This window comes from Lontra canadensis, unplaced genomic scaffold (genome assembly GCF_010015895.1).
Source record: "Lontra canadensis isolate GAN:19392208 unplaced genomic scaffold, GSC_riverotter_1.0 scaffold61, whole genome shotgun sequence".
NCBI lineage: Eukaryota > Metazoa > Chordata > Mammalia > Carnivora > Mustelidae > Lontra > Lontra canadensis.
In genome coordinates, this window is record NW_022631055.1 from 2,557,397 (window position 1) to 2,569,583 (window position 12,187).

Below are 12,187 nucleotides of genomic sequence, written 5' to 3' on the forward strand. Positions count from 1 at the left end.
AAAAGTGTTTTCCGAAAACTTGGTTTTATTCATCACTTGTTTTTCTTAGGTCTTTTGTAGAATTCTTTTTCTCTACTCATTCTAGTCTTTGCACTGTTTTCAAGAACTGTTTTCTCTAGATGACTCTCTAGATGACTCTTAAGTATATAGCAAATCCTAGAATGAAAATATTTAGGGGATCCTGGGTATCTCAGTCAGTTAAACGTCTTGACTCTTGATTTGTGCTCAGGGTTGTGATCTCAGGGTGTGAGATTGAGCCCTGTGCTGGGTTCCACCCTGGGTTTGGAGCCTGCTTAAGATTCTTTCTCCCTCTGCCCCTCCTCCCCTGTGCTCTCTCTCTCAAAAAAAGAAAGGAAAAAATAAAGTAGGACTTCTTAAAAACACAAAAAGTGCCAGGACCATGCATGACCCAAGGAGAAACTAAGAGAAACTAAGAGTTGGGCACTAACCACTGAGCCACCCAAGTGCCTCTAACAATGAAGTGTAGAGGTTTGATGAGATGACTCTAGCATAAATATATAGCAAGGGGAATATTCAGACAGAAGTAGTCATTTGTTCCATTCAGTAACATTCAGTATTATTTTTTCTAGGTTGTGTAGTTATCAGTAAGAATAATAGATTAAAAAATGCAAAGGATACCTGGCTTTGAACCACTTTCTATAAATCACTTGCTATTCATAACAACATTTTTCTTCTTCAGACTTTGGTTTGATGAATTAATTGGCCTTTGGGTTTCAGTGCAAAATCTCCCACAGTGGGAGGGGGTGAGTATCCTATTTTTTCCTTCTTTGCTATCAGATCATTTGATAAGTAACCTCAGTTGCTTAGAATTGGCTTTTAGCAATGTTGTAATTGTTTTTTTAAAATTCGGTTTGCTGTTTCTAACAGAAATAGACACTTCTTTTGGTTTTATTGATACCTAGAAGCATGTGCATGTATTATGAAATGTATGAAATGTAAGACTGTTGTTTCCTATTATCACTAGCATGTTGCTAGACACATAGTAGATGTTTCCTAAATGCTTATTAGATTAAAATTTCTTCTGTTTTCTTTGTGGATGATGCTTTGTCATTTCCCTTTTAATAAGCATTTTAGCTGCATTTGATTTTAAATGGGTGACAAGAAATGAGAATTCAGAGATTTTTAAAAAATGAGTCATAAACCGTATATTAAGTTGTGCTAATGATGGCAGCTGAGAACCAGAAATGGATAGGGGATATGACTGTGACACTTAATAACAAGTGTATTTACTTAACTCTTTCTTTATTTGTTTACTTTCAGCAACTAGTAAATCTCTTTGCTCGATTGGCTACAGATAATATAGGGTACATAGATTGGGATCCGTATGTACCAAAGGTAATTAAGAACTTTTGAGCATACAACATACAGTAACACTGATAGCACTTACTGTGTCTTTAAGTAGTGTGTTTTGTATGCTAATCCCTATAGTATTTCTTGACCACTAGTAAAAACATAACAGTTTATCAGGGTAGATCATTTATTTTCAAAAACTAATTGCATCATGTAAAGGTAATTATAAATGTGTGATTTTTTTCTTGCCTATATAGGACATGAAATAGAAGTTTCAGAGTGAGTAATTTAGAAAGTACTAAGTATATTATTCAGGGTATCTTATATTCATACCTTTCAACAGAGTTTGGGTATTGTATTTGATTGCTATTCTAGAGTGTTCTCTACTTTTTAGATCACATTTTCCTAGAGTTAATAAAGCTAGGGTGTCTCTAGGTGCAGTGTTCTTAACATTGCAGCTTCCAGATTGTTTCTCCTGCAGTAGGTTCCGGAGGGCTGGCATGGGGCATCCAGGTGATTCTGATGCACATGCTGACAGTAGAGCAGGGCTGGAGAGCAGCAGCAAATACTCTGCTTACCTTTGCTGTGCTGTCCAGTAGAAACTAAGGAGGAAAAGTTATTTTCTTCCACTGTTGGGCTCCCTGTTACTAATGACAGATTTTAAATATAAATTCAATTATATTAAAATGCAATTATTAGGGGCGCCTGGGTGGCTCAGTCGGTTAAGCATCTGCCTTAGGCTCAGATCATGGTCTCCAGGATCCTGGGATGGAGCCCTGTGGCGGGCTCTCTGCTTGTGGGGGAGCCTATTTCCTCTTCTTCTGCCTGCTGCTCCATCTGCTTGTGCGCTCTCTCTCTCTCTCTCTCTCTCTCCCCCTCTCTAAGAAGTAAGTAAAATCTTAAAAAAAAAAAACAAAAACAACAAATAAATAAAAATAAAATACAGTTATTAAATGAGAGATGAAAATGCAAATTCCTGGGGAAACATCAGTGATAGAATTTTGAAAAGGAAAGTAATCCATTAGAAGATAGGTATTTGCATTTTGTATTTTCTTGGCATGGAATGAGAGTGTAGGAAAAATAGTTTTATATGCATTTAGAGAAACAGGGGTCAAAATATTTCATGTTTAACTGTACTTACCTACTTTTTACCTTTTTATGTTTAAACTGTATCTCAGTTGTTTGCTTGTGGGTACATGGATACAGCTGCTTCTCACCCACCCCTTTTTTACCTCAGTGTCGTTTGAAAGAAAGTAAATAGGGACGCCTGGCTGGCTCAGTCATTAGAGCATGCAGCTCTCGATACCTGGGTTTTGAGTTCGAGCCCCATGTTGGGTATAGATATTACTTAAATAAATAAATTTTTAAAAAATGAATAAAATTAAAAAATAAAAAAATTTTAAAAAGTAGGTATTTCTATGTAATTTTTATGGAATAAAGCTACCAAATGCTTAATTTTATTGGTAATTTTGCTTAAAACTTGATCCAGTGAGAATATATCCAATAATAATAATATGTATAACACTTCAGTTATTTAAAGAGTTACTTGATACTTATAAATATTTGTCCTTAGTTCTTTTTTTCTTTTTAAAGATATTTACGAGAATTCTGAGAAGCTTGAACCTCCCAGTGGGAAGCAGTCAAGTGTTAGTCCCAAGATTTTTAACAAATGCTTATGATATAGGACATGCTGTGATATGGATCACCGCTATGATGGTTTGTAACACCTTAGTTCATCTAAATTCTTTGTTAACTATACGGAAATTCTGTATAATCACATAAGGCTATATTAGTATCTTAGTTGGTCATTTGAGTCTTGGCTATTTTCTGATGTAGTAAGCTAATGTTTATCAGACCCAGCACGTAGAAAAACACACTATTTCTCTAGCCAGTGGTTCTTAACAATGGAGTCAAAGTTTAGAGTTTTGAGAGATTCAGAGTGGATAGCAGTCTTACAGGTCAAGAACCAGACTTACAAATGAAAGGTCAAATTGATAATGAAAATCGTGGAATTAGAATTTTGCATATGCTCGGTACGAATGCATTCAGTTTCGAAGATCACACTGAACACAAAGCTTATTAAACAAATGAAGTAATCTTGGTGATGGGAGAAGTATGGATGATTATTGACATCCTTGAAAGGAAGTAAAAATACACCTGCATGCTTGGGTTTCAGTGTCAACTTGCAGATAGGAATATTAGAACAATTTTATACTATGATTTTCTGGATTGTCATTTATTTTGTTTCTACTGCTGTCCCTTTTTAAAATTATTATTCTGTGTTTGGTATTTTCTCCCAGGTTATATTGTTTAGTTGGTTTTTTTTCTGTGGAAAAGGCAGGATGGTTGTGAGAAGTTCAGTTCTTAAATACTATTTTTAGATTAAAAAAAAAGAAATTCATTCTCCATTCTTCCTGTGTTTTTGCCCTTTCATTGTTAAACAGGGAAAATCACATTTTCTTTCTTATACCCCATAAGAGCAAAAACATTTGGATATTTACTGTCTTACATAAGCAATGAGTTGGAATTCATTTTTTAGAAGCCACAGAATTATATCATGATTAATATTAGCTTATTTTCGTTAATATTGCTGTTCTTTCTCACACAGTTTTTCCCATTGACAGTTTCATTTTGTATTAAATATGAATATTGAATATAATGAATTTTAATTATTTATAAATTTATAAATATACATTAAAATGCTAATTACTATGTTAAAATATTGACATTTTTGTTGGGTTTTTTTTGCTATGGAATTACTCTCTTTATTAGTCGACCTGTTCTCTACTGGGAATAGGTACATTGATTTCATTTGAGCAGGAAGACATGTTCTTAATGTAACTCAACAGTCTACTTTAGGTCTTTGCTCTTTCTTGAAAGATCATCCTGAAGGGCACCTGGGTGGCTCAGTTGTTAAAGCATTTGCCTGTGGCTCAGGTCATGATCCCAGAGACCTGGGATCGAGCCATGCATTGGGCTCCCTTGTCAGTGGAGAGCCTGCTTCTCCCATCCCTCTGCTGCTCCCCCTGCTTGTTCTCTTTCTCTCTGTCAAATAAATAAAATCCTTAAGAAAAAAAGAAAGATCATGAGAAATGGAAGATTTTAAAACTAAATTGTAGTTCTTTAGGGCTATCAAACTTGGTAAGATAAATGATAAATTTTTTTCTTCATTTTTTTCCACCAGGTTGTATTCTTGTTTGGTGTATTTGTTTTGGTAATAGATTAAGAAAAATTTTTCTTTTGAGTCAAAATGTGGACAAATATAACAGATTTAATAATTTGAAACATTTAGGAGTAAAAATAAAATATTTGAATGTATTTATGTAAATCTCACTTCTTCATTTCCTACATTAAGAAAGTCACTTCTTAAATCCTTTAAGGAATGTTTTTTATGCCTGATTTACCAGTCTTGGTTAACCATTTTAAAACAGTCTTAATGACAGAAGTTATTTCACTGCAGAAGACTAAAATATGCTGATACTCTAAACTGAAAGATCTCTTCACTTATCTAATTTGGTGTCAGTTGTCCTTATTTTTAGTAGAGTGTTTTAAATGGAAGATTGTAGGAAGTTCACTGGGGAATTGTTTTTGACTCTTACATTGGGGTAGAATTGGTTTTTGTCAGCAGAATGGATGTGTACCACATTAGGGAGGTATGTGTAGGCTTGGGCCTATTGATTCCTTCAGTTTTCCAGTGTACTGTGGGTACTGATATTTTGTACTTTTATTTGAATAGGGTGGACCAAGTAAACTAGTGCAAAAACACTTGTCTGGTTTGTTTAATAGCATCACATCTTTTTACCATCCCTCAAATAATGGGCGCTGGCTGGTGAGTATATTCATTTTTCATTGTAGAGTTTGGAAATTTTTAAAGATATGGTCACACATTTCTTTAAAAAAAAAAAAAAACGGTTACACATTACCTATTGTATAAAACCTATAATACATTTTTTGTTCTTCATATAAATTTGGCTATATATAGGTTCAAATTAAGTTACCATGTTCATAGAACATAAAAATAAATGGAGATAATACAGGTCCAATAACTGGTGACAAAATGTCACATTCTGGCAAAAGAAAGGAAAGTCAGTTGTGGTTTCTGTTTTTTTGTTTTTTTTCCACATTGCCTGGTTAAAATGGTTTTTCCTGTAATGGAAAATTCATCTGGTGTTGGAAATTAAAATTGATGTTTGAAACGCATTTTTATTATCCGTAATTTAATTGATAATAGCATTTTATTCTAGGTAGTTATGCCATTTATGTCTTTATAATAGATTGTAAGAGTGTTATTTTAAGAATCTTTATTTGGAGACTAGTAAGGAACCATAAATATCTGTGTGGGAAAGAGAACCTACCTTGGACTTTCTGCTTCTGTGTCCCCAGAACAAGTTAATGAAACTACTTCAGCGGTTGCCAAACAATGTTGTTAGAAGATTGCATCGTGAAAGATACAAGAAGCCTTCTTGGTTAACTCCTGTGCCTGATAGCCATAAGCTTACTGATCAAGATGTTACAGACTTTGTACGATGCATTATTCAACCTGTCCTCTTGGCTATGTTTAGCAAAACTGGTAGTTTAGAAGCAGCCCAGGCTCTGCAGAATCTTGCACTCATGAGACCTGAGTTAGTAATACCCCCTGTACTTGAAAGGTAAGTGGAGTTTTACATGTTTGGTTGAAGCCTCAGCTGTGGCTGCAGCTGTTCTGGTTATCCCTTCCTTCTACTCTTCTGTTCTGCATGGTTTTCTTTTGTGGCTTCTGTTTTGCTTTCTCAGTGCTTATTCTGGTTCCTTATAGGAGAAGCAAGGCATTTTAATGTACTGATTGGTAACTTGATAAAGGTTTACTGGAGATAAAAGAAAATTGACACAAAATGGATAAAATATTTTTGGATTATTTTTACTCATAAATTATGGGGGGCCTGGCAGGCTTACTCGGTGGAGCATGTAACTTTTGATCTTGGGGTTGTGAGTTTGAGCCCCATGTGGGGTGTAGAGATACTAAAAAATAAGATCTTAAAAAAAATAAGATCTTAAAAAATTAATTAATAAGCTAATTAATTAAGCTCTGGCTGCTTTTACATCAAAATGTATCACTAAATATTGAGAAGTGATTTTGGATGTCTTTTATTTCTTAGACGCAGTGATAGAGAAGAAAATTTGACTTTCTTTATTATTTTAATATATGCATAATCTCATTATTATTATTTCCAGAGTGAATTTTATTGCATTCATTTTGTTTCATATGTTGAACTAGTAACAAAGGTAATTTTCCCTTTGCCGAGTTACTGTCACAATATAGGCCTTCTGTGCTTATATAATATTACCTAAGCTTTCTGTTAACTCCTCTGCTGCCTGAACTTGAGCTTTATGATTTCTCTCTTAATGTCTTACTCAAAAATAGAAGAAGAATGTTAGTTTTTAGGGCCCGGAAGGGTCTAACAGTTTGAGTTCCATAAAACAGATTTGTCGAAGATCCTTAGTGACAATGTAAGTTGACAGCCTATTTTCTGACTTAAAATTAAAATGGGATAATTGGGCACATTTGCTTGCAGTTAGATATCCTGCCAAAGGTCTTGACCAAAATAGGGCTCCATTATTTATAAATTTGAGTTGCTCATCTTATCTTGCCCTGTCCTCATTGCCATAAATACTCAAGTTAAGCTGTACCTCATTTTCCAAACCTCTCCCTTTCTGTGTGCACTTTGTGGGCACAGAAACTTTTCCAGCACAGATAATTAGGAAATAAAATGGGGAAGTTAGGCAGTTTCTATGGTCTGAACCCCCAGTATTCTTTGCTCTTTGGCCTTCATGTGGTAGCAGAAGCTAACAGTTCAGTGGCAGGTCTGTTGATGTTGCTTGTTGAGGAGAGACTTGCCTCTAAGGAGAGACTTCATTTTCTTGCATAGCTAAAATTTTGAAGATTGGAGTGTTTTCATAATTCTTGGCTTTCCCAAAACATAATTGTTTTGCCTTATTTTAATGTTTTCCAGCTGATAAATTTTGAATAGAGAGATATTTTTTTTAGTAGAAGAAACAAAGCTTACAAATACAAGTAAATGATGAATCATGAACTCTACCTCTGACTAATAGTACACTGTATGTTAATTAATTGAATTTCAATGAAGTTAAATTTAAAAGAATAAATACAAGTAAAATTATCCATCATGTTTTTCTTTAGTTTTCAATTTGGGGACAAATTTAATAGCATATTAAATGATACATGCTTGGCCAAGAGAAGTATTTTGAAGGTTTTTTTTTTTCTTTTTATGAAAGCAAAAGTCCTTTGGGGGCACCAAGGTGGCTCCATCGTTTAAGAGTCTGACTCAGGTCACAATCTCAGGGTCATAAGATGGAGCCCTGCCTTAGGCTTCCTGCTTGGTGGGGAGTCTGCATATGATTCTCTCTGTCTCTCCTCTCTCTCTCTCTCGCTCTCGCTCTCTTTCTGTCCCTCCCTCTCCCCCTTTCCCTCACCATCTGCCTTTCCCCTATGTGCCTGTGCTCTCTCTCTTCTTTAAAAAAAAAAGCAAAAGTCCTTTAAAAAGTAAAAATGGAGAAAATAAATTTTAGGTCCTGAATATGTATCCCCTAAGGACAGCCTCTGTTAAAGAGCTGGTTTGCTTTCTTTACCTTCTAAAGCCTTGGTTGTTTTTTTTTTAATTGTGATTATAAATACTCTTTTTTTCCTACTTAAAATGAAATTTCTCTTATTTTTTCTGCATAAGAGAAAATTAAAATGACGACATTTTAGATTTTTTTTTCTTCCTATAGAACAGATTCTTAAAAATGAAATTGTGTGAATGTTCTTGTCTTGGTGATCAAAGATTGTATTTGTATTATTCTCCCTTGTTTATTAAATCAGGAATCTTTGCATATGTTTCTAGAGCTGATGTCTAATTTTAAAATACCAGTCCTTTTTAAAGTGTAAAATAGGAGAAATTTCAGCATTTTAGTAAAGATTGTTTTTCCTGTAAAAGGGAAGAATAGGATAGTTGTCACTTGTTATTCCTGAGTTCTAATTAATTGCTGACCATTAGAATCAGTCATTGGAATGTGGAGGTGGATTCAGATGGCTGAAATAATGCAAAATCTGCCAGTTCATGTTCTTTTTCACTGTGGAATTTGCATGGAGAAAGGTGGTGAGGGGATGGGGGTTAGGGAAACCCGTGCCTTTCCTTTATGTGTGTGATTCTGTTAACCTTGAGAAAACAGGTATTCATTCAAAATATTCTACTAGCTACCAGCCTTAAGCTAACAGTTTATGAATTTGGTAGATTTAATGTATTGTGCATGTTTATCTGTAATGGAACTGTCTTTTGTTTTTTTGTTTTTTAATTGTGTTTTAAACTGTAGAACGTATCCTGCACTAGAGACTTTAACAGAACCTCACCAGCTCACAGCTACTTTAAGTTGTGTAATTGGAGTAGCCCGAAGTTTGGTATCAGGGGGCAAGTGGTTTCCTGAAGGTCCAACACACATGCTACCTCTGTTGATGAGAGCATTGCCTGGGGTGGATCCAAATGACTTTAGTAAATGCATGGTAAGCATATTTATTATTCTGTTTTGTGTCTGAGTTTTAATTGTGTGAATAGGCATCCTTTCAAGTTCTGTTCAGACTTTTTAGAACATCATTCAATGTAAATTTGCTAAGTTTAGATCTGTGGATGGTTAGTTGATCTATATGTCATCCTTTGTAAAGTAATTTGCCATAACCTGGATACGTTTAATGATCGTAAGATATTTTTGAAGCTCGTTATGTATTGACTATTTTCCTTAAGCAAAAACCTTAAAAATCTTAGCGTATGATTATTCGTACTTCCCTCTGTCTACACTGGTGACAGGAGGCATGATAAAAGCTGCTGGGTGCAAAATGCCAGGTCCCATTTCATACACACATCTCTTGACTTAAGAGTTGCTCACCTTCCCTCTTGCCCAGTCTCTTGCTTTTGCTTCAGTGTATTCTGTTAATGTTACATTTTAAGGTGGGGTTGGGGGGAGTAACTTTTCCTTGACAAAAGGTTGGAGAACGTTGTGCTTAAACCTAATAAATAACTATGAAAATAAACTTAGTATAACTTAATTACTAAAGTAACAGCTACTTAATTATGAAGAACCTTAAAATATTCAATTTTAGGTGAAAAATTTCCAGAAAGTCTATTGTGGGATTTCCCTCAAAATAATTTATTTGGGGGTTGCCTGTGTGGCTCAGTGGGTTAAGCCTCTGCCTTCGGCTCAGGTCATGATTCCAGGGTCCTGGGATCGAGCCCCGCATTGGGCTCTCTGCTCAGCGGGGAGCCTGCTTCCCCCTCTCTCTCTGCCTGCCTCTCTGCCTCCTTGTGATCTCTCTCTCACTGCCAAATAAGTAAATACAATTAAGAAAAAAAAAGCTTTATAACAAAAATTAATAATTCATTTGGGCACTTTATTGTAGCTTATGGTATACTTGTATTTTTGAACTATAGTTAACATAATTAATGTTAAATTTTTTGCATTTTCCCACAGATCACATTCCAGTTTATAGCAACATTTTCCACTCTGGTGCCTTTAGTAGATTGTTCATCTGTACTACAAGAAAGAAATGACCTCACAGAAGTAAGGATGCTTTCTACTTGTAAAAGGATTGATTAACTGAGTTGTAACTCTTATTGTAAATGCATAGTAATATTTAATAATTTAAATACTAGTAGTTTAAAATGACTCTTTTGTGACTAAAATGATATAAGTAGAGGACCAGGTCATTGGTAAGGTAGTCTGGCAGAGCACCCACCAAAGGATATAGATCAAAAATAGGTTATTTTTGTAAACAAGTGATATCTAGAGGTGTATTTACATTTTTGTCACTTCTAATTTTTTGTTAAGTGGAGATAGTGGTGGTTTATTGTTTGTTGGTTGGTTGATTTGGTTTGGTTTCGGTTTTGGTTTTTCTGGTTTTTTGAATTTAGGAATAAATTCATTGAGGGGATTGATACCTAATGAACAGACATTTTCTTCATTACAGACTGGTTCTTTTAGAATTATTTTCTTTATTGTAAGCATGTTTCTATTTTTGTTATTTGGATGTTCAGATAGTAGGAGAGAATCCTGTATACATACACCAGAAACTTGGAAACTAGTTGATAAAGATGGCTCTGTGGCTTCTGGTTTTGGCCCTTATAAAATATGTTAATTACTTTGGTTCCTGGAAAGTAGTAGATTGAGTTATTCTAAATTGATGCACAGTTATGGTGCTATTTCTCACCATACTCAGTATAATAATAGAGTGTTAAATCTATTTTATAGACCATAATTGAGTTTTAATCGTCCTGAGAAAAATTCAAAGACTATTTTTAATTTTTTTCCACATTGAAATATCATAGGTGGAACGAGAACTTTGTTCAGCCACAGCTGAATTTGAGGATTTTGTCTTACAGTTTATGGACCGGTGAGTATGTACCCCAGACCTGCCCTTTGTTAGACATTCAGAGAGATGACTGTCCTGTCCCAGCAACTTATAGCCTGTACATAGCCACCGTCCCAGGACTGAACACCTCAAGTTATAAGACAATTGATAGTGAGCCATGCCCAAATGGTGGAATAGCTATCATTTGAATAGTCAGGACAGTGAAGACTTACGTAATCATCAAAAACATGAAACTAGTTTTTAGTTGCTAAACTTATACTTTCTTTGGATTGTTTAGATGTTTTGGACTTATAGAAAGTAGCACATTGGAGCAAACAAGAGAAGAGACGGAAACTGAGAAAATGACTCACTTGGAGAGTTTGGTTGAATTAGGTCTGTCTTCTACATTTAGTACAATCCTCACACAGTGTTCCAAAGAAATATTTATGGTAAGAGTCGCATTGCTACAAAAAATTAAATCCCAGTCTTGTAGGTTTATTTGTGTGTTTCAAAAACTGAAGTTTCTTTAGGTATTATACCATTTATCCTTTTTCTCATACTAAATTTTGAGAAAGATAAGCAGTGGATTCTCATTATATTCGCAAATTTTGTATTTGCAAATTCATCTGCTTGCTAAAATTTATTTGTAATCCCCAAATCAGTACTCGTGGTGCTCTTGTGTAGATGTGTAAATGTGGTAAAAAAATGTGAGGTACACATGTTCGGCTGAGGTGGAATAACGTAACGCTCTGCCTTCTTGTTTCAGCTCTGATGTAATCATGCTTTTGTGTCTATTTAGTGCCAGGCACTAAAGTAACCCAGGTGCCTGAAAGTAACGTGTTTTAGATAAGCTTTATTCAGGCATGAGTTATAGTGCTGTTGGCTGAGTTCCATGTTAATGAGTTAACAATATATATTAAATGCACATAAAACGAAATTATAAAATTTTATCAGTGGATGAAAATGTAAGCAGAGGGGCGCCTGGGTGGCTCAGTGGGTTGAGCCTCTGACTTCGGCTCAGGTCATGATCCCAGGATCCTGGGATCAAGCCCGCATCAGGCTCTCTGCTCGGCAGGGAGCCTGCTTCCTCTTCTCTCTCTCCGCCTGCCTCTCTGCCTACTTAAGATCTCTCTCTGTATGTCAAATAAATAAATAAAATCTTTTTAAAAATTGCTAATAAGACCTTTTCATTTCTTAAATATCTTAACAGGTGGCCCTTCAGAAGGTTTTTAATTTTTCTATTTCACATATATTTGAAACAAGAGTAGCAGGCCGCATGGTGGCAGACATGTGCCGTGCTGCTGTAAAGGTGAGTTTGGGGTTTTTGGACTGATGAATTAATGAGTCAGTAACCAACAGGTTTATGTGGTTAATTATTTTATACATGCTTGTTATACCTAAAATACATTGTTTCAATAGCAAATTATAACCCTTATTTGCCTCTGAAAATAGTGTCAGGGTATACTTTGTGACTGCTGAATGAATGTTCATGGCCTTCCA

The 12,187-nt window shown here is 35.1% G+C and overlaps 1 protein-coding gene across 2 annotated transcripts in view; it reads left to right on the forward strand.

The window, feature by feature from the left end:
- Nucleotides 1–12,187, forward strand: part of PSME4 (proteasome activator subunit 4) — a 112,175-nt gene that overhangs the window by 44,461 nt on the left and 55,527 nt on the right. For both annotated transcript variants that reach the window (XM_032877782.1, XM_032877783.1), the window contains 10 exons: nucleotides 701–764; nucleotides 1,282–1,356; nucleotides 2,905–3,027; nucleotides 5,048–5,140; nucleotides 5,695–5,960; nucleotides 8,662–8,848; nucleotides 9,811–9,900; nucleotides 10,665–10,729; nucleotides 10,986–11,136; nucleotides 11,898–11,996. In XM_032877782.1, the coding sequence (XP_032733673.1) occupies nucleotides 701–764; nucleotides 1,282–1,356; nucleotides 2,905–3,027; nucleotides 5,048–5,140; nucleotides 5,695–5,960; nucleotides 8,662–8,848; nucleotides 9,811–9,900; nucleotides 10,665–10,729; nucleotides 10,986–11,136; nucleotides 11,898–11,996 (1,213 nt within the window). The remainder of the gene's footprint in view (nucleotides 1–700; nucleotides 765–1,281; nucleotides 1,357–2,904; nucleotides 3,028–5,047; nucleotides 5,141–5,694; nucleotides 5,961–8,661; nucleotides 8,849–9,810; nucleotides 9,901–10,664; nucleotides 10,730–10,985; nucleotides 11,137–11,897; nucleotides 11,997–12,187) is intronic.